The sequence below is a fragment of the Marmota flaviventris genome, chromosome 1 (assembly GCF_047511675.1).
Source record: "Marmota flaviventris isolate mMarFla1 chromosome 1, mMarFla1.hap1, whole genome shotgun sequence".
Lineage (NCBI taxonomy): Eukaryota > Metazoa > Chordata > Mammalia > Rodentia > Sciuridae > Marmota > Marmota flaviventris.
In genome coordinates, this window is record NC_092498.1 from 138987753 (window position 1) to 139010015 (window position 22263).

At 44.4% G+C, this 22263-nt stretch overlaps 1 protein-coding gene across 3 annotated transcripts; it reads left to right on the forward strand.

Moving 5' to 3' along the window:
- Window positions 1–370: 370 nt before the first annotated feature.
- Wsb2 (WD repeat and SOCS box containing 2) lies at window positions 371–21646 on the forward strand. Of its 3 annotated transcripts, none has more exons than XM_027949212.2 (9): window positions 371–479; window positions 7068–7236; window positions 14222–14466; window positions 14628–14759; window positions 17032–17132; window positions 18407–18579; window positions 19229–19339; window positions 19460–19567; window positions 20239–21646. In XM_027949212.2, the coding sequence occupies exons 1-9, from the start codon at window positions 467–469 to the stop codon at window positions 20399–20401; spliced, it is 1215 nt and encodes a 404-aa protein (XP_027805013.1). In that variant the 5' UTR covers window positions 371–466; the 3' UTR covers window positions 20402–21646. The 3 variants fall into 3 exon arrangements, with proteins under 3 accessions (XP_027805013.1, XP_071473056.1, XP_027805012.1); XM_071616955.1 differs by lacking the exon at window positions 371–479 and adding an exon at window positions 5237–6832; XM_027949211.2 differs by lacking the exon at window positions 371–479 and having other exon boundaries at window positions 6879–7236.
- Window positions 21647–22263: the final 617 nt, after the last annotated feature.

Consider the following 22263-nt stretch of genomic DNA (forward strand, 5'->3'; position numbering starts at 1 on the left):
GGGTTCGCGAGCCCGACACGCCCGCCCACAGAGCGGGACACGCCCGCGTTCCTCCGCGTCCGACGCCGACCCCTCGCAGCCAGCTCGTTTTACGCGGTCTCGGCTCGGCCCCGCCCCCGGCCCGTTTCCTTCCGCCGCACTCTCGGCCCCGCCCTCGGCCCCGCCCCATCTCCTTCCGCCGCGACTCTCGGCCCCGCCCTGTCTCCTTCCGCCGCGTCCCCACCCCCCGCTGTTACCCGGCCCGCCCCGCCCCCGCGCGTCCCCGCCCGCGCCCGCCGCCATGTGACGGGAAGCAGCTGATGGCCTCTCCGGGTGGCGGCGGGCGCGGCAGCGGCGGGGCCGGGGAGGGGGCCGGGGCCGGGGCCGGGGCCGGCGCGGGGGTGGGCGGCGCGGGGGCGGTATGAGGGCCAGCGGCCCGGGGGGCTGAGGCGCCCGTCGCCTGCCGCGCGAACAGCGCGCGTCCTCCATGGAGGCCGGAGGTGAGTCGGGCCGGGCGCGCCCGCTCCCGCCGCGCGGAGCCGAGGCCCGTTGCCCAGGGAGGGCGGGGACCCCGCGGCGGCTTGGCGGCAGGCGGGCGCGCGAGGGCGCGGGGCCGGGGCGGCGCGCGCGGGGCCGGGCGGCGGGGTGCGCGCCGGCGCCCAGCTTTGTTTCACTTTCGGCTGTCAGTGGCCGCCACCCGACTCCTGCCGTCGCCGGGTCCTGGGCGGACGGGCTGCTGGGCCTGGGAGCCCCAGCCGGGGGACCGTGTGGAACGCTGAGCCCTAGACAGACCCTCAGGGGGCGGTTGCCCAGGGGCCCTTGACGCGCTCGCAGCCTGGGTGGGAGTCGGCCCTGCGCCCTCCACGCTGGGCGGCCGCGCTCGTGGACAAGCCACTTAACCCCCCCCAACCTACGTCTCGGTTTTGTCCCTGAACGACGGATAATAATAGTGCCCGCCTCGGTGGGTGGTTGGGTGCTTCCCGGCCTGCCTGTTCCCACGAATTGGGGCCCTGTTAGAACTACATGCCGAGCCGCTCCCTCACGAGAGTTAATTCGGTGGGGTGGGACTGGGGATGTTGATCCCTAGTGACACTTAGGATCATGTAAGTTTAGAAAAGCCATGAGGTCCAGTGCTCGCCCCGTCCTTGTTAACACCCCTTACTATCAGGAAAAAAAAGTGGAAGCCAGAATATTGGATGCACTTTCATCCAGTTCAGATGAACACCCCGACTCAGTGGAAAAGGTGTGGTGGTTGTACAAAGGCCAAAACCTCCAGGCGCATCCCTTAGGTTTACCTGGTCTAACCTCCTTGCATACAGAAATTTAGGATGGATTTGAGATTTATTCTGAGAGTCCTTAACTGAAGATTTAAAAGCGGTTTCCTTAAGGGAACTTCTCAGAAGGGGTCCAGGCCTAAGGCTCAGAATTTGTTCCAGAGAGCATCTTGCCTTGAAGTTCAGTCTTCATTTTGGTTGCTGGTGGCTCGTTATTGTGGGTGGGTTGGTTGCCAACCAGGATTTCCCTGGGGTGGTGTTACTTTTTAATTTAGGAAGTGACATTTCTTTGTTTGCTGGAGCCAGGCAGTCAAAAAGGTGTAGAGGCAGCTTTTTCCAGTTCCCATCTAGATAAGGGCTTTCTTTTCAGTGATTGTGTTACCCATAGAACTCCTTTTAAATGGCCCATTTTCCGGGGTCTTGAGTATCTTTTTTATAGCAGTTTTTTCTCCTTAAGTTAAATCTGAAAGGCAATGTGAAGCTAACCTGCCTTTTTTAACAGGAATCCATTTCCAGTTCTGAGGTTTTTCCTACTGATTGACAGCTGTGTTTGCCAGTGTGGGCAAAGTTGTTGAGAGCTGCCAAGCTACTGTTTTTTTGTTTTTTTTTTAAAAGGTCAGAGTTTTGTGTTGCTTTCAAACTGAATAAAGTGTATTGTAAACGGATTACAATGGACAATAGTGGAAATCTTCAGAGCAATGGTTTGAATTCATTTATTTATTCAAACATTTATTGAGTGTCTACTATGTGCAAGGCATTCTCTAGGCTGTTGCTGGCCAATAGAAATAAAGTACAGAGCAGAGTGTGATGTACTCTGTAATCCCAGGTACTCAGGAGGCTGTAGCAGGAGGAGTGCAAGTTTGAGGCCAGCCTGGACAACTTAATGAGAATCTGTCTCAAAAAATAAAAAGGACTGATGGTGTTGCTCAGTGGTAGAGCACTTGCCTAGCACATGTGAGGCCCTAGGTTGAATTCCCAGTGTTGCCAAAAAAGGAAAATAAAATAAGAGCCACATACATATAGGTAATTTTAAAAGTTCTGGTAACAGCTACATTTTTTAAGAAAACAATTTTTAAGAAATTAATCTAAAAATTATATCCAGTCCACTACATCTAAATACTATCATTGCAATTTGATTCATTTATGTAATCAAATAAAAATCATTGGATTATTTCAGTGTCTTTTTGTACTGTGTCTTCAAAATATGGTGTGTATTTTGTACTGAACAGCCTGTCTCCAGATTTGCTACCCATTTTAAGTGGTCAGTAACTACATGTGCTTTACTGTGTTGAGCAGAGCAGACCAACAGCAGTGAAGAGGTAGGCAAGTTGAGGTGGGTTGGGGAAAAGATAGACAATAAATACATGATAGCAGTCAAAGTATAGTGATAATTAACCAGAAAATTAAATGGGTAAAGGAAAATGACAAGATTACTTTAGAAACAGGGAGTTCCCTATGATATAATGGAACAGCCAGGCAAATCTTCCCGGGCCCATGATATGGCTAATGCAAAGGTCCTGAGGCAGGAAAATTCTCTGAGCTTCCTGATATCTGTTAAGGCTAAGTCCTGTGCGTGGAAGAGAATCCATAGTAAATGTCTTTCCATTTGACCTGATTATCCAAACATCCACTGTTTAATTGGAAGACCCTTAAAGGTGTGTGTAGGTGTCGGTGGGTATTAGGGAAATGTTGGTTAAAGGTTACAAAATTTAGGAGGAATAAGTTCAGAATGATCTGTGGTACATTATGGTAACTGTAGTTAATAAAGAACTCTATATTGAATGCTTGAAAATTGCTGAGAGATTTGTAAGTGCTTTATTACAAAAGAAAGTATGTGATGTAACGCATACCATATGTGAAAACACCGGGTGGTATACTATAAACACATCCAATATTTTTCAGTTAAAACTGTTTCAAACCAAGAAGGGCCACTGCAGGTACAATCCCAGATGAAGCTGGTCCTCTCGGCTCTGTTTTGTTTTCAAGTTCTGCACTAATTATGGTTTTCTTTTCCAGTAGCCAAGTTTAATGGCTCAGACTCCTTAACAGGAGTCGCTGGGTTTATTCTTCTTTTAGTGCCTGAATTCCTGAACCAAAATAGCAAGAGAGATTGAATTCCTAAATCACAGAAATAGTGTGTACATTTTCAGTAGGCTGATGTTGAAGAAGGATTTCATGTGAAATGTTTGTCTTAAAGCATCATAGTAGTTTAAGGGACTTCGTTTTGTTTATATTTAAAGAGCTATACCATGTATATTTATTCACTAAATATTTATAGACTGCCTGCTGTTTGCCAGGAACTCTGCTAGCACTGGGGATAAAAAAGGGTCCTGCAGTGTAGTGGACAGGATGGTAGTGAGCGAGACATGCCAATCAAGTGGTGAAGTTGACTAAGGTCAGAGAACTCCAGAAGGAGTTGTCATTGGGGTAAGGTACCAGATACAGAGAGGCATCCTCAAGTGAATAGCTTGTTCAAAGGCCCTCAGGTAGCTGAGCACAGTCAGGCGGTAGGTGGCCAGGGTCCTGGATGTAGCAGGGAGAGGAGAGGGAGGGGACAGGTAATGCCGGACTTTGAGAGCAGGCAGGAGTTTGAATTTTGTTCTAGGAAGTGGGAAGTGAGGAGGGATGGTGGGGCTAGAGTGAAAACAAGGAGAGCAGATGGAAGGCGGCCTGGTGGGCAGGTGAGATGATGCCAGGTGTATTAGAACAGTAGCCACAGAGATGGGTTGAAGTAGATTAGGCAAATCTGGAAACAGACTTGACTGAACTTGCTAATGGGTTTGATTAGGGAGGTAGAAGAAATCAATGTAACCGTAACTTATTTGATAGTGTGTGTGGAACATAGTCACGGGGATGGATAATGAGCATTTAGGAGAGGGAGTGAACCGAATATGAACATGATCAGATGGATTAAAGGAATTTTCTTCCAGCTCAACTGAAATGTTCTTCCAGATCAGTCAGTGTCATTTATTTATTTATTTATTAGTTGCAGTTGAACACAATACCTTTATTCCATTCATTTTTTTATGTGGTTGGTGCTGAGGATCAAACCCAGGGTCCCGTGCATGCCAGGGCCCTGCTGAGCCACAATCCCAGCTCCTAGTCAGTATCATTTAATTTGACTACATCTGTATTTCTGGACCTCAGCACTATTGACATTTTGGGCCAGATAATACTTTGTGGGGGTGTCTGTCCCATGCACTGTAGGATATTGAGCTGCATCCCTGGCCTCTACATAACAGATGTGACATCCTTAGTGGTGACAACTAAAAATGTCTCCAGACACTGTGACAAGCCCTCAGGGGACAAAATTACCCCCAGTGGAACTCCTGGGCTACATGAAGAAAACATTAGTAGATTAGGGTTTATGTCACCATAAGAAAATATCTAAAAATGATATCACTGAAGAAAATGGTGGCAAATTCCTGAATACCATCAAGAGACCTGTGTTGGATTTAGAATACAAGGGGACTTCTTACCATATGAACATCACATCCACAAAAGTGAATTCATACAGATGGGATTGTGCAAAGGAAGGGATCACACACACAAATTTCTAGGAAGAATTACCTCAGGCCGGGCCAGTGGCACATGCTCTGTAATCCCAGTGGCTTGGGAGGCTGAGGCAGGAGGATAATGAGTTCAAAAGTCAGTCTCAGCAATTTAGTGAGGCACTGTCTAATAAAATTTTTTAAAAGGCTGGGGATGTGACTCAGTGGTTAAGCATTCCCCCCACCCCCTGAGGTTCAATCCCCATTACCAAAAACAAAACAAAACTTTGGTCTGCACAGACACCAATTTAGACAGATCAAATATACGAAAGCCTAGATTTACACATAGGATGTGCAGGAATGGATGTTCTCTTTACAGAGGCCTGATATCATTTATTAAAATCACATTTATAGAAAGAATTTTTAGCCACATTGATTTTATAAAAACAAAAGCCTTTTTTTTCCTGTGGTACATATACTGGAAAAAATGTGTGTGTGTATGTGTTTTTTTTCTTTACCATGTGTTGCACTGATTTCAAGATACCTTGGATTGTATTTCCATTATGTGCCGCCGAGAAAAAGGATATTGCTTACTGCGTTGGGTGTGAGTGGTGCAGGCCTGTAATCCCAGCTGCTCCGGAGGCTAACTTAGCAGGAGGATCACAAGCTCTAGGTCAGCCTGGGAAACTTGGTGAGATCCTGTCTCAAAAATAAAATTAAGGGCTAGGAATATAGCTCAGTTGGTAGAGTGCTTGCCTTGCGTGCTTAAGGCCCTGGGTTCAATCCCCTGCACCACACACACAATAAAGGGGGAGGGTGGAGACATAGCTAGTGGTAGAGTGTTACCTATTATTTGCAAAGCCCTGGATTCAATCCCCAGAGCTACAAAGGAAAGACAAAAATTCTGCCTATTTAAGAAAAGTTGTCTATTATAAAATACATCCTGATTTCAGAGAGGTAATGTAGGAAGACTTAAAAAGATGAGCTTAAAATATAGGTTGTTTGGGGCTGGGGTTGTGGCTTAGTGGTACAGCGCTTGTCTAGCATGTGTGGGGTACTGGGTTCGATCCTCAGCACCACATAAAAAAAATAAATAAAAAAGGTATTATGTCCATCTACAACTAAGAAAATATTTTTTAAAAAGTAGGTGGTTTAAGTTAGTATCTTATCTGTAGCCATAAAAGTTCAAAGTCTGGAACTCTTGAAGTGGAACATGTACATACGGAAGTGACCTCATCCAAAATGGAACTCACTTTTTCTCTTAGCGTGTATCATGATGCTAGTGGCCAGAAAAATCCATTCTGAAGGCCTTTAGCTTACAGACCTTATCAGCCATGGAGAATCTTCTTTCAGAATTACAGGATTGAACTAGGAATTGCAGTTCAGTCCATGTAGAAGTACCTGTGCAGTACCTACCCTCACAAGAGGCCCTGGGAGAAATAAAGATGAAATCATCTTGGTGGTATTGGAAGAGAGTGGTTAAATGCTGGTTGCAGAAGAGAATTAAACAGGGTATTGTGATAATGGAGGATGTCTCAGTTGTAAGTCTAGGTGTGAACTTGAAAGGGAATGTCTAGCAGACTTGTGTGGCCTGCAGTGCAAGAGGTGTAATGGAAAGGAGGCAGTCCTAGGTGTGGTAGAAGAAGCCTGGGCTCAGCTGCTTGTATTATGTAGGCTGGAGGGAGTCTGGGAATGTATTTTCAGGGGAAAGTGATGTGATGAATGTTTTCAGCTCTGGCAGGCTCTCTAGGGGTGGGAAGATTGGAAGACTTGTGAAAGATCTGGGTTAAAGGAGATAGGGAAGGCCTAACCAATAGATCTGAGCAAGAAAAGCCAGGGCAAGGGCTGCGGGAGTTTAGCTTTCCTGATGGGGGAGTGCTGGGAATGAGCCCTGCCATACCCCATACCTTTTCCCAAGATTAGGTTAATTGAGGAGACCTGAAACACATTGGTAGCCTTGCTGTGGTGGAACCATCTAGCATGGCTAACATATCTGACTATTTTTGCATCATCCAACATAGCCCTGGCTTGGATGCCTCCTGCCTTCTTCCTGCTCAGGCATTCATAGGAAAATGAGGCCTCCATTCAGTGAGTTCACCCCTCCTAAAGGTGACTCTTGAGTCATGGTTAACTGGCAACTGGGAGGGATGGGACTGAGTAACCCTGATGGAATGTGGCCTGTGGTCACTTATTACCCTAGGTCATTTAAATGACAACTCCCTCTGGGAATCCATAGTGTTCCCCACATTCTTGAAGAATGCAGCTTCCTTGAGGCCCTCCAGGGTGTGAGAGTGTTTTTGAAGCATGCTGTCTCCTGCCACAGAGGAACCGCTGCTGCTGGCAGAACTCAAGCCCGGGCGCCCCCACCAATTTGATTGGAAGTCGAGCTGTGAAACCTGGAGTGTCGCCTTCTCCCCAGATGGCTCCTGGTTTGCCTGGTCTCAAGGACATTGCATCGTCAAGCTGATCCCTTGGCCACTGGAGGAGCAGTTGTAAGTACTCCTTGTACCCAAAGGAATAAGGGCACTTTCCCAACTTACTCCCCTTTCTTTTTACTCCCTTTTCTTACTCCCTGTGTAAAAACAGCAGAGGGAAAAAGGCTGAACAGTTCAGGAGTTATCACTGGAGTTCGCAGAACACCAGCATCCTGTGAGTGGAAAATTCAGTTCTGTCAAGGTTGTTGTAACCCCACGCTTTTTCTTAACTTTATTGAGACGTAATTTATACCCCATACAATTCACCCATTTAAAGTGTACAATATGGTGGCTTTTAGTGCATCCATAATCATATTCAACTTTTTCTTTACCTTAGAAAGATATCTTGTACTTGCTGCAGGAGACACCTGCAGTCCCTGGCAACTACTATCTTTCTGAATCTATCTATTGTGGATGTTTCTTATTAGTAGAATCTTAGAATATGTGGCTTTTTTGACCAGCTTCTCATAGCATAATGTTTCATAGTTCATAATGTAGTATGTATTAGTACATCTCCATTTGCCAAATAATTATTGTATGGTATAGAGATACCAAATTTTGTTTATACGTTTTTCATTGATTGATGGACATTTAGATTTTTTTTTTTTTCCTTTTCTCTTTTTTGGCTATTATGAATAGTGTTGCGGGTACAGTTTTCGTGTGGGCATGTGTTTTCAATGTTTAACTGAGGAAGTGCCAGACTGTTTTCTAAAGTGGTGGCACCATTTTCAATCCTGCCAACTGTGCTTTCAGATTCCAGTTCTCTGCATCCTCACCAGCACTTGTTGTCTTTTTGATTTCAGCATAGCATCCTAATGAGAGTGAAATTGAATGCCAGTGGTTTTAATTTGCGTTTCCCTGGTAGTTACTGGTGTTTAGCACCTTCTCGCGTGCTTTTTGGCCGTTTGTATATCTTCATTGGAGAAATATCTGTTTAGATCTTTAGACCATTTTAAAATTGAATGTTTTTCTTTGTTGACTTGGTTAAGTTTCTCATGCTAAAGTTTTTCTTTATCTGGAACAGTCAGATCCCAGGAAATGTTATGTAGGGCATTATGTTGGATATATTTGTACCTTTTTGTGTGTCTTGGGGCCACTCTATGTCTGCATTTATTTATTCTGGGAATTTTTGTTTCAATTATTTGCCTGACACTGAGCTAGAGGCCAAGTATTCTGAATTCTGAAGTACAATCAATTCAGCCAGTTCTTGGGGTCTCATTTAGGCTTTTTTTTTGTACTGAGAATTGAACCCAGGGGGCTTAACCACTGAGCCTCATGGCCAGCCCTTTTGTGTATTTTATTTAGAGACAGGGTCTCACTGAGTTGCTTGGGGCCTTACTGAATTGCTGCCCTTTTTTTGTGTGTGGCGGGGTGGTTACTGGAGATTGAACTCAGGGGCACTTGACCACTGAGCCACATCCCCAGCCCTGTTTTGTAATAGAGACAGGGTCTCCCTGAGTTGCTTAATGCCTCACCATTGCTGAGGCTGGCTTTGAACTGGCGATTCTCTTGCCTCAGTCTCCCCAGCAACTGGGATTACAGGCCTGTGCCACCACACTAGGCCTGCTTTAGGCATTTTTTATAATTGCAGGTTAGATTTAAGTTTTGTAATAATTCAGTCTGAAACTTGTTTCTCTAACAGTATGAGGTGCTGACAAGAGTTTGCCAGAAGAATCTGCACACTGCTAGGGTTGAAGGGTGTGATACTGTGATTATTATTGATACTTTGTTGACATTACCAGTTTCCATTTCCTGGCACACAACTCTTCAAATCCTTGGGATCTCCACAATGATAAGTGTCTTTTTGTGTGCTGTTGAGTTGATTGTTGTCTGGCTGTCCCTAGGTACTTTGGGATGGAGGCTGGTCACCAGAGAGAGCAAGGCAGGATTAAGGGATTGGGACTTTCATCCCCAACTTGCAGGAAAGGGAAAGGGGCTGAAGGTGATGTTGATTGCCACTGGCTGATGATGTAATTAACCATGCTTATGCAATGAAGCTTCTATCAAACCCAAAAAGGACTGGGTTCAGAGCTAGATAAGTGAATACTTGGAAGTTCCTTGCAAATTGATGGCCCTGGGGAGGGTGTGGAGTCTTTGTGCTCCTTCCTATATGCATTGCTCTGTGCATCTCTTCCACTGTTACTGGTATTCTTTATAATAAACAGGTAAAAATTTAAGTAAGGCATTTTCCTGAGGTCTGTCTGCTGCTCTAACAGATTTATTGAATCTGAGGAGGGGGTCATGGAAAGGAACCTTCATTTATAGCCAATGGGTCAGAAGCACAGGGGAAACAACCTAGGACTTGGAGTAGTCATCTGTAGCAGAAAGGGAAGTTCTTGGGGACTGGGCCCTCAACCTGTAGGATCCAAGGCTATCTCCTTAGATTTAGTGTTAGAAGTGCATTGAGCTAAAACCACCCAGAAGGTGCCTGCTACAGAATTGCTTGCTTATGTGTGGGGAAAAGCCCCCATGTTTGCACAGAAGTCTTCTATGTTGAGAATATAGGAGAGGGCTGGGGTAAACAAAGATATTGTATCCATGTATAACTAAGGAAAAAAACAAAAAAGAATATATGGAAAAAATGACTGATTTTTTTTTTTTTCCCCCCTGTACCTTCAGAGGGGTAAACTTGTGCAGTTTCTGGAAGGAAGGCGATTTGACAAGACCGTAAAAATGGTCTCCTGGTGGGCTGGGGATGTGACTTAGTGGTAGGGGGTCAGGTCCTGGGTCCAATCCCTGGTATCCCCTACCACCACCACCACACACACACAAGTTCTTCTTACTATTAGGAATCTCAGAACCTGGGGTCACCTATTTACATGTGCTGGTTTTCATCAAGAAATTAATAGTGAAAAAAATCAGAGGTACCTTAAGATTTAGTAATAAAGGATGGTTAATTATGACGTTTCCATATATTTGTAAAGTCATTAAAGTTATCATATTTGTAATCATGATCTTCAGTTCTTCTGTGGTCAGTTTACTGGTAATGGCGAGGATATTTATTGTTAATTGACCTCCCACTCCAAATGCAGGGGACTCTCCTTTGTATCTAGACTTAAGTCTGATACCAATTTATTGTCTGAAAGTTTTTTGTTTTTTTTGAAAAAAGAATAAAATAGAAAATCTGTTGTTTACCCCCAAATTAGATATATTTAAATGTGTACATTACTCTAGGTAAATGTATTCTTTCAGTATTAACTAAAGGGAAATGGAAAAAGTCATTTAATATTAACCCTTTTGTATATTTATTATTTAATATAGTGAGAAAAGTACTAATATGTTAAATGAGGACTTACCTGTTTTTTGGGGGAAATCAAACATCTTGAAGAATAATAACCTGAGGAAATACATGACATAAGGCTTGTTGAAGAAAGCAGACTATAAAACTGTATGTGCAATATTATCCCAAATTTATTTTTTAAAAAAATATGAGTGTACACATAAATTAAAATCTGTAGTGAAATGTTTAGAATATTAATTGTGGATAATTTTTATTAGTTTCATTTCCAGATCTTCCCATATTTCTCTACTGAAACTTGAAGTGATCTTTTAAAAAAAAATTTTTTAGTTATATGGGCACAATATCTTTATTTTGTTTATTTATTTTTATGTGGTGCTGAGGATCGAACCCAGGGTCTCACACGTGAGAGGCGAGTGCTCTACCACTGAGCCACAACCCCAGCCTGTAATTGTTGTTTTAAAAGACCTTTAAAAGTGGGAATCAGGTCCAGTGGTACAGTCTATAATCCCAGTGACTCAGGAGGCTGAGGCAGGAGGATCACAAATTCAAAGCCAGCCTTGGCAATTTAGCAAGACCCTGTCTCAAAAAAAAAAAAAAAAAATTATTACAGGGTTGGGGATTTAGCTCAGTGGTTAAGCAACCTGGGTTCAATCCCTGATACAAAAAATAAAAGCGGGAATCTGGAGCAGGGCATACTGGCTTGTCCCTGTAGTCCCAGCTACTCAGGAGGCTGAGCAGAAAGATCAAAAATTAATGGCCAGCCTAGGCAATTTAGCGAGACCCTGTCTTAAAAAATAAAAGAGCTGGGGATGTAGCTCAGTGGTAGAGCACCTCTGGATTCAATCCAGGAGAGGAAAGATCTGGGGCATTTATATGCTTAAGATTGTAATGCATTAAAAAATTAGGAATTGCTTTAGGTATTGAGCCAAATAATCATCTTAACCAAAAGGTTTGGGAAGCTTTCTTTTCAGGTGAAGCTAAGCTAAGTTCTGTTAATGAATCTCCCTTCGCTCCAGCAGCCCCTTCCCACGCTCCCACCTCCTACCTCTCATGCACTCTATCCTTAAATATTTGTTGAGTACTCACCCAAGACACCCAAGACTTGAGTTCTTTCTTTTTATTTTGCGGTATTGGGGATTGAACCCAGGGCCTTGTGCATGAGAGGCAAGCACTCTACCAACTGAGCTGCTTCCCTAGCCCCAAGACTTGAGTTCTAATTTCAGTTCTGCCCTTGACTTTGTGAGCCTGGGAAAGTTAATAGCTGTACTCATACAGCAAGAATTTGAGTACAGTGCTGCCCTTCTTAACAGTGTTTTGGTCAGTGAAAGACCACATGTTGGCAATTAATTTAATCTGAGGAGGGGGTCGTGGAAAGGAACCTTCATTTATAGCCAGTGGGTCAGAAGCACAAGGAAAACATCCTGGGACTTGGAGTAGCATCTGTAGCAGACAGGGAAGTTCTTGGGGACTGACCCTCAACCTGTGGGATCCAAGGCTATCTCCTTAGATTTAGTGTTAGAAGTGCATTGAGCTAAAACCACCCAGCAGGTGCCCAAAAGGTTGATTTGCCTAGTGACATTGTAACTGTTGATGGCACAAGAACAGAGGCTCCTAACTGAGCAGTTCTCAGCACGTTTCTCTTTTGTTAAGTGGTTCATGACCCTCTTTCTAGAAACATTCAATTTATAATATTAAAATGAAATAATTTGGAAAGTGTCTTAATACATTTTGAATAAAGTAGTTACAGAAATCAAATACAGAAATAAATTAATTCAAATACAGAAATCCTAATTTTATAAAAGATAAAACATACCTTCCAAGCTCTTCTGTGACGTTCTTCCCATGGCCTGCTTTTATAGTCCTTCTCAAGGTGCCACTCACCTGCACCATGGCCAGGTAGGTCTGGTTAGCGTGGACAGGCAAGGAGGGCCACATAGGGAAAGGGCAGGATCAGCTGAAAAGACATTGGTTACATTCAGATTGTTTAGCCAGAAAAACACATTATCAGCCTCATTTGGCCATTTAGACCAGGGGCCAACAAACATTTTCTGTAAAGGCCCAAATGGTAAATATTTTAGGCTTCATGGGCCACAAAGTCTGTCAGGATTGTTCAGTTCTGCTGTGTAGCAATATGTGCACAAATGACAATGGCAGGGTTCCAGTAAAACTTTTATTTACAAAACTAAATCTAGTCATTTTCACAACATTGATAAATGTGAAGGACATTATGCTAAATGAAGTAAGCTGGGCACAGAAGGACAAATACCAAGCACCTTTATGTGTGGAATCTAAAAAATGTCGAACTCCTAGAAGCAGAGTGGGGGGCGGCCCTCTGGTGGCCGGGAGGGGTGGGGATTTGGGTCAAGGCTGCAGAGTTTGGGTTAAGTGGGATGAGTTCTGGTGTACAACATGGACACAATATTTAATAATTTATATTTGAAAAATTGCTGTAAGAGTAGATCTTAAGTATTCTCAGGAGGAAAAAAAGTTTGTGAAGTGAAGGATATGTTAATGAGCTTGATTTAATCGCTCTACGTTGTATACATGTTTATATTATACATTGTAAATATATACAATTTTTATTTGTTAAATAGACCATAATTTTTTTAAAATTGAGAACTTAAGGGATTGTTGAAAGAGTTAAAACAAAAACAGACTGCTGGCCCGGGCACAGTTTGCCAGCCTCTGATTTAGCCCACATTTGCTTGGCTCCTTCCTTCTTATTTTCCAGGTGAGCTTGGTAAAATTTCTGATTTTACCATACAGTTGACAGAAGTGTGATTTGCTCAGAACTTCTGGGAAAGCGTGGAATAGAGGTCCGGGCATAGATACTGTGAGTGTAGGATTCCTCGCTGAAGTATGTCAGATTGCGCTGGGACTGGCATTCTCTCCATCTCCCCCAGTGGCTGGACACGAGTGTGGTCATGGTCACCCAGAAAAGCAGGTGTGTTTCAAATAGTAAACTGTTCTCAGGCCAAATCCCAGACCTGTCTACTTTGAGACTTTGTCTGCTGGGCGTAGAGGTGGGCAGGGCCCAGTGACTCAGGGAGTGAGCTTCAGTTACCTGGAACAGAGTGAGGATATAAAAGGAGAGGAATGTAAAGGAGGGGCTCGGGCCAGGAGATCTTCCGGAGGTATCCCTGTGAGCAGTTCTGTGGTTCTTTCTGTTTGTTGACTACTCTTCTGGTTGCTTCTTGTCCTGGATGTCCCACCAGGAAGTACCTGGAAGAACTTTATTATTGATTGGTGAAGGTGGAAATAAGGAAGAGCCTTATTACTGGTGAAGGTGGAAATCAACATCTGCTAAACAAACTGTTGGCCAGACAGGTTTATTTCCCAGCTCCTTGAGGACTTCTGAGATGATAGAAGGGGACATGTTGGCTGGTGTTCAGGCTCTAATTCTGTCTGTCCTGGTTCCAGACCTATGGTATAAGTATGCTCTCTCATAGGAAAAATGGAGTACATGTTTCTTTCCACACACCAAAACCCAGGAGAACTTTCTGAGCAAGTGTGCGGCTCCCGGGAGCATCTGTGATCTAGTTATCCCATACGGCAGGTCACCCCATTGCAGGGCTGTTGCCAGTGGACTGAGACAAGGCCAGTGAAGCTTCTATTACATGAGTTCCAAAATGACACAAAGTCACACTGGAATTTACTAAAAACCAACATTTCTTTTAGGACTTTAATCAAGTGTTACTGTCCCAGGATGACAAGTTGATTGACTTGGTAACAATTTTAGACTCCAATCTTTGCTTTCTCCAGCATCCCTAAAGGGTTCGAAGCCAAAAGCCGAAGCAGCAAAAATGATACAAAAGGACGAGGGAGCCCAAAAGAGAAGACACTGGACTGTGGTCAGATTGTTTGGGGTTTGGCCTTCAGCCCGTGGCCTTCTCCACCCAGCAGGAAGCTCTGGGCACGCCACCACCCCCAAGTGCCAGACATCTCTTGCCTGATCCTTGCCACGGGGCTTAATGATGGACAGATCAAGATTTGGGAGGTGCAGACAGGTAGGTCTTTTCTGGCTGGCACAAGGTGTTCAGGCATGTTCATGTTCAAGAGGCATGTTCATGACCTGTTCCTGTCAGGTCCTCAGTTGTCCTGGGGTATAGGGTGATGGGCAGTCTGGGTGCCCCTCTCCTGCTGACTGAGTCCTCTGCTCCCCTTTCAGGGCTTCTGCTTTTGAATCTTTCTGGCCACCAAGACGTTGTGAGAGATCTGAGCTTCACACCCAGTGGCAGTTTGATTTTGGTCTCTGCATCACGGGACAAGACTCTTCGCATCTGGGACCTGAATAAACATGGTAGGGAGGTGGTTAAACTAACTTGAAGACTCCAGAAATAATGTATCTGCTCCTTTCTCAACCTCACCAATGCTATTTTTATCTAGAATGGTTTTTCAACACTTTTTTCTGTTATTGCCCTCTAAGGAGACATTCTCTTCCTAATTACCCTTCTTGTCCCAAAGATGTCCTAAACCAAAGAAATACAGTGCAGTCATCCCTCAGTTATCAAAAGAACAAGTTTCAGGACCCCTGTGGATACCCAAAACTGTGGTTGTTCAAGTCTCTGATATGAAATAGCATAGTATTTCATATAACCAACACACTATGCTTGAAACTGTGTCTAGGTGACTTAGAATGCCTAATACAGTAAGGGAAATGGTGGCTTCACTCTAATGACAGGAAAAATGATCTGTACGTGTTCAGTACAGACACAACTAAAAAAAATTTCCATCCATGATAGTTAAATCTGTAAGTGTGGGGGGCACAGAGGGCTGACGGAACATTGATATATTAAAAGCATGTCTATGCTTGGTATGTTTAAAAAAGAAAAAAACAGGTTTCTGGCTCCCACGAGCCCCCTTGGAGTGGTGTTGCCCTACTGAAACATACAACACAGCAGGGCTTTACCCCGGCAGCTTGCTGTCCCGGGAGGGACTAGAGAGTGACTTGGGGAATCCCATGCTGGCTTGGAGAGAAGGAAGGGCTAGGTAAGCATGACTGAGAGCAGTGCAGGCCACGACTAGGGCTTCCTGATAAAGGGGGCGTTGAGGTGGGGCTCCAGGGATCTGCCCTCCTGACGTGATTCCCTTAACGCCTTCTGTTCTCAGCACTTGGATGTGGCGGCTGAAGAGGCCATAACCCACTCTAAAAGTATTAACTTGTACATATCTGCATGTGCATAAAAACTTCATAAATTCCTAAGTATGACCACATATGGGTTTATAAAAATTCTTGTATTTTTTCCTTTGCTTGGCTTTCTCCTTCCCATTTTCTCCTGTCTTCCCTCTTGTGTGTCCTCCTCTCTTCCTTTGCAATCTGGTAACCCACGTTAAGAACCTACTTACATAGCTGTCTGTAATTTTTTTCTATACTTACATAATCCTGCATACATGACTTACATCCATGGGTGTTGGAGACCATTGTTTCACAAAAATGGATCATATGCTTCCCATTTTTTCTGCATCTTGCTTTTTGTTTTGTTTTTGAGAAAAAGGAAAAAGAAGGTTTATTGCTTTGGTAGTAAAGAAAAAACACCAGGGGACTTCTGTCCTAAAGGCTGTGACTCTCAATCACAAGGGACAGAGGGGTTTTAAAGAAACTCTTCAAGGGTTACATTCCAGGTATGCTTTGGTAGGGATCCCAGGCCCCCTGATGGCATGTTGGCATCCCCTTCCTGTAGTGGTGTGTCCCAGGGCAGTTAACCAGGGGAAGAAAAGAGAACACTGTCTCCTAAACTTGTTAGGGAGGGGGAGAGGGGAGAAAAGAGGAAAAAAAATTTTTAAAGACTAAACCTTAGAGCAGTGAGGGCTATATTCAGAAGGTGAACAGACCACTGTTACATTTCCCCACTGTTAATTTCCGCCTTCCATTTCTATGCATCTTGCTTTTTTTCATTAAACATTACCCCATAGAAAAGTCTGTCTCTCTAATTCCATCCACATTAACAGACTAGATATACCCCCATTAATTCACCCACTCCCCTATGCCTGGGCATTAGGTTTTTTCCAAAAGCCAAGACCTGGAGAGATTGCGTGAGTCACTGGACTTCTGAACTGAGTACGCAGCGGAGCCGGGTGGCATTGAAACCTGAGTCATCTGACTCCAGAGCTTATGCCTGTAATTACTTCACACCTCGCCCCTTCTCCAGCAGACAACGTAGGACCAGAGGGAAGCCATTATGGAGGTTAAACAGAGAGTTGAAGATAAGCACTGTCAGTTGGGAAGGAGGCTTCAGAGCACTTGAGGTGGTTGGGAACCTGAAGAGAAGGATTTCTGCTATGAAAAGGTGTTAGATCTATGTTCACCCTTTTCCCTAGATTTATGTGGTGCCATGAATTCCCTTGGCCATTAGAATATCATATTAATAGATTGCAGCTGTTTTAGTTTTCTTCTTTTCTGTTTACATGTTTAAATGAAAGTTGGACGTAGTTCCTTCTCAGCAAAGCCTTTGGGCCCAGTCTTGAGAGAACTGGATGATGTATTGGGTGCTGGGCCATTACTACTGGTACTTCTGCCTCCCTTCTCCGTTGTTCTGCAGGGTGGCTTACTGTTTGTTTCTCTTCTTTGCCAGGTAAACAGATTCAGGTGTTATCAGGTCACCTCCAGTGGGTTTACTGCTGCTCCATCTCCCCTGACTGCAGTATGCTGTGCTCCGCAGCTGGAGAGAAGTCGGTAAGCCTCCAACGCTGGGTGCCATTTCCTCTACTGCTTCAGTTCATTGAGAAATAGGGGTCTGAAGCACTGACTCTGTGTGTGTGAGAGCCAAAATCCACCTGCCGGCTGGCTGGCCTCAGCAGGAAAGCATGCTGATGGGCTGGCACCCCCCCACACACACACTACTCTCGGCACCCTGATGTGGACCAAGAAGTGGAAGGTTCGGAAGTAGGTCTGAGGGGTGGTTTGCCTTTACAAAACAGAAAATGGGTGCTTGTTGGATCTCTTTTCCCTTTGGATTCTAAGATTTAAAAATTGCAACCTACATCTGGATCCAGATTTCCTTTGAATCATCTAGTTTGAATTTATCTAGGATTTTTAATTCAGATCATGACATGGTCAGGTACTTTTATTGTTGAACTTTGTCCTTTAATCCTGTTAAAAAAAAAAAAAAGAAAAGGCATTAGAATCTCAAGAACAAGCCTTTGGTGATTTGCCTCTGTTTAGGTTTTGCATGTGTGTTGAACCCTTGCTGTAACTGACAGAAAGTTAGGTTAAGGGTCTGCTATTGATCCTACCCAGGTGGTTGCCCACTTGAGGTGTGAGACTATGTGAAATGAGTTTTCTTAAAGGAGAGAAAACAAAATGCTACTTTTAATGATTCTTAGGGTGGAAATGATAAGGTAGGTCAGAGTCGTGGTATATTCCCATGGGTTCTCTAAGAAAGGTGTGGGTGTAAAATGTCATCAGGGTGTCACTGCTTTGTGGGGTGGTCCAGAGTTCACCTCTGACCCCTATTTTTGACTTTAAGTGGAACAAGGTAGTATTTGGCTCAAGTCTTCCTCAGCACGTGCTACCCTATTTCAAGCAGGGCTCAGAAGCCTCTGGGGCCATTTCAGCTGGCAGCCTTCCAAGTTGGCTTGCTTAGTCTTATTAAAGAACACTCTTTGGGCGGGGCATAGTGGCACAATCCAGTTGTTCGGGAGGCTGAGGCAGGAGGATTACAAGTTCAAAGTCAGCCTCAGGAACATAGTGAGACCCTATCTCAAGATAGAAAGTTTAAAAAAAAGGGCTGGAGATAAAGACAACCAAGCTGACCTTGCCCACTCAGTGCCTCATGAATTCAGGTACGTTGCTTTGTTTCCCCCTGGATGATAGGCTGTGGAGGAGGAGGGCAGAATGGTTTCACCTGGCCATGGGGCCTGAAGAGGGGATTCTGGTGCCTTTTATTGCTGTTCAAGTCCTGGGTGCTTGGTTCCTGCCCCTCACCAGGCCCCTGTTCGTCCCCACAGGTCTTCCTCTGGAGCATGCGGTCCTACACACTAATCCGGAAGCTAGAAGGCCACCAAAGCAGTGTTGTCTCCTGTGACTTCTCCCCAGACTCTGCCTTGCTTGTCACAGCTTCTTATGATACCAACGTGATTATGTGGGACCCCTACACTGGCGAGAGGCTGAGGTCACTCCAGTAAGGACTGATTCCCTGCTATGGTTTCCTTGTCAGGTGGCTGATGAGAACCTACTTGGCATTAGACAGGTCCCTCTTGGAGCCTGGGGTGGGGAAGAGCAGCCTAGATGAGAAGGCGCAGTGGCTCAGTGCTTTGCTGTCAGGGTCTGCAAGTCTCTGGGTTTAGGAAGCCGTCTGTACTAATTTGGATTCATCATTATGAAACCTCAAAGTGACAAAATTCCACTTACTAATAACTGTAGTAACAAGTTCAGAAAGATCCTCCGATTGAAAACATAATTTCCAATATGAATTTCATGTTCTTACAAACCTGGTCTACTTTTTCCTTTTGTCTTTCTGTTTTATGAAGCAAATAATAGGTAGTCCTATAATTATCATGTATCTCAGCCTAAAAAAGATTTTCAGTTTGTACTGTGGCATTAAAGTGAGAGCTGACCTACTTTGCATAAAGAAATTAGCACAAGGAAGTGCTAGTAACCCTTCAGCCCCAAGACTCTTGGGGCCTTCTGAAGGGCCCTTTTTTCCAGTCTGAATCCCAGATTTTCCATAAGGGCACAGAGCACAGCAGTTTGGTCTCCTGCCTAGGGGTGTTTGCAGCAGGAGGCTGGCCTTCACACCCAGCCTGCCGTCCTGTTTCTGACTTCTGCAGCCACACCCAGCTTGAGCCTGCCATGGATGACAGCGATGTCCACATGAGCTCCTTGAGATCCGTGTGCTTCTCTCCTGAAGGCCTGTACCTTGCGACAGTGGCAGACGACAGGTAACGAGAGAACTCCCTTTAGGAGGCCTCAGAGCAGGCGTTTGGAAGTAGTGGCAGCATGCCCCTCCTGGTGTGGCCCAGGTTGGCTAGTGTGTCACTGTACCACTCTCTCCTGTCCAGGCTCCTCAGGATCTGGGCCCTGGAGCTGAAGGCTCCCGTGGCATTTGCTCCCATGACCAATGGACTTTGCTGCACGTTTTTTCCACATGGTGGAGTTATTGCCACAGGGTATGTATGTTAGCTGAGCAGATGGGGAGCAGTTTATGCTGCATGTGCCATGTAGTTTTTAAGGGAAGAAAAGAAATCCAAGATTATGTAAAATTCAAATATTCAATTCTGACAATACATCATTTACTCTTTTAATATTTAACCACAATGTATTTAAAGATCTGCAATTCAGTGGGCCAGGTTTACAAGGGAACACAAATTAGGATGATGTAGAATTTTTATGGGAAAGGATTTATGACCGAGATCACCTTACAGGTTAACTCCTTGGATTTGGTAGGTGACACTCTTCCCTCTTACCACTTTTGATCTAACTTGTTGAAAGGTCTTTATTGACAGAGATGGTGTCTGGTGTCAAAAGTCTCTGTCTTGAGGGTTTTCTATATTTGATAAAGTCTTGTTGTGTTGCTAAGGCTGGCCTCAAACTCATGGGCTCAAGTGATCCTCCCATCTCAGCCTCTCGAGTGGTCTGGGCCACAGGCACATACAACATCATAACGTGTTAGAAACCTGTCAGCAACCCTCATTCGTCAGCACCAGAGCCTTCATAGTCATTCCTAGTCAGATTTGCCTTTCACCTTCTGGAGTCTATTTTGCTACTTGAGGTCAAATTAGAAACATCCATTGCAATGAAAGCAAGGTCTTTCTGACCCTGTTGGTCTGTTTTGTTCCAGGACAAGAGATGGCCATGTCCAGTTCTGGACTGCTCCTAGAGTCCTGTCCTCACTGAAGCACTTATGCCGGAAAGCCCTTCGAAGTTTCCTAACAACCTACCAAGTCCTAGCACTGCCAATCCCCAAGAAAATGAAAGAATTCCTCACGTACAGGACTTTTTAAGCAATGCTGCACATCTTGTTTTCTTGTAGCAGAATAAATCTTCCCGGCAAAGGAATAGCTGGAATAACGGACCAAACATCTGGTCTTGGGTTGAAATAGAAATTCTTTGGGATTGTGAAGAGAATGTAGCAGACTAGATTCCAATGGACTGGTCATGGGTCATCTTCTCCATGGCATCTGCGAGCCAATCTTAGAGGAGGAAATCCCACTTCTGCAGTGACAGAGCCTTACTTTAAGTCTTGAGTCCACTTGTGAAAAGCAAATATTGAGCTCCTTGTAGTCATTTTGATTCAAAGTGCAGTTATTGATGTTTTGATGATTCAAGTAGGCCGCTAGAGCCTCTCCTTAGTGGCGGCAAGGTTTACGTGCCCTCAGCTGGGATGTGAGCTGTGTAGCATACTCATCCTTGTTCCCAGTACAGTGGTGGCATGGTTTAACGTCCCCTCCTGCTGTGCTCAGAGCTGCTTTGACATTGGCAAGTTACCTCCCTCAGGCTCCCTCTGATCAGCAGGACCAAGTTTCCATGGAGCACTTGGTATAAGGTGTTACCTGAGTAACAGGCGAAATCAGAGGCTGTGCTCCTGACTGATAACAAACACTATTATTGGCTGTTTCTTTTATTATTTTTTTTTAAACAATGGTGTGCATGTGCAGGAGATGATAAATTTGTATGTCAGATTATATGAGGATGTGTTCCTAAATGCATGACTGTTAAATGGCTACTGAGCTATCAGTTGTTGGCCATTTATTAGCATCATATTTATTTGTATTTTCTAAACAGATGTTAAGGTACAACTGTGTTTTTCTCAATCGTATCTAAAAACCAGAGTACTGAAATGGAACAGTGGTGAAGATGTGTCTTCGTTGTGTAAAGAACTGGTGTTGTCAGCACTTCAGCTTATATTCTATGTACAACATCTGTCTTTGCTGCTTGACCTCATCAGACTCATTAGTCAGTTTCAACTACCCAACAAAAATAGCTCCTTAAAAGTACTGTTCTCCCTCAGTGGCATTTACCTATCTAATCAAGACACCTTATTCCAACAAAATCTGCCTTAGGAAAATCTAATATATTTTAAATTATTTTGAAAGAAATGCAACATCTTATTCTTTGGCTTTCTTAATTGATCCTTTATGGAGGCAGCGTAACAACTTAATGAGACAGAGGAATCTCAGCACCTTCATTGCTTGAAGAAAAAACATTTCAAAATAAGGCTTTCATTGAAGAAAAAAACAAAAACAAAAGCTTTTGGCTCTGTTTCTTTTTTTCCTCCCACATTAAGAAAAAAGAATCAACTGGGCACGGTGGCACACCCCTGTAAGCTCAGCTACTCAGAGGGCTGAGACGGGAAGATGGAAAGTTTGAGGCCAGGCTTGTGGCAACTTAGACCATCTCAAAATTTTTAAAAAGGGCTGATGATAGAGCTCAGTGTTAGACTACATCTGGGTTCAGTCCCCAGGACTGAGAAACAATAAAATTTAACAATCACCTTTTAGAACAAGCAGTACAGCGGGAGGGGCAGGAATGGGCTGGTAACCTTTTAGTTTCATGACCATCTTGAAGTATCAGAGAGAGGGCCCTGGGAAGCCCTGGGGGGTTTTGTTTCCTTGGGGCCTACTTGGCTAATAGCTTCAAACTGCTAGTGAGCCGTCTAGATGGAGGGATAACCAACCTATTTCTCCCTTTTGATGTCAGATGTTCCTCAGCTTACCACGGGGCTGCATCTCCATAAACCCATTTTAATTTGGAAATACCCATATCAGAGGTGCTTTTCACACAACGGATAGGCTGAACAGCAAAGCAGCACATGGGAGGGCGGCAGTGGAGTTTCCCCTTATGATATTGAGGCTGGTGGGAGCTA

Bases quoted from the DNA above. Each gene is read 5' to 3' on its own strand.
- Wsb2 (XM_027949211.2), top strand. From the start codon at position 7,049: ATGCTGTCTCCTGCCACAGAGGAACCGCTGCTGCTGGCAGAACTCAAG. The intron at 14,760-17,031 runs GTAGGGAGGTGG...CTTCTTTGCCAG, and splicing joins CTGGGACCTGAATAAACATG to GTAAACAGATTCAGGTGTTA. The intron at 17,133-18,406 runs GTAAGCCTCCAA...TCGTCCCCACAG, and splicing joins CCGCAGCTGGAGAGAAGTCG to GTCTTCCTCTGGAGCATGCG.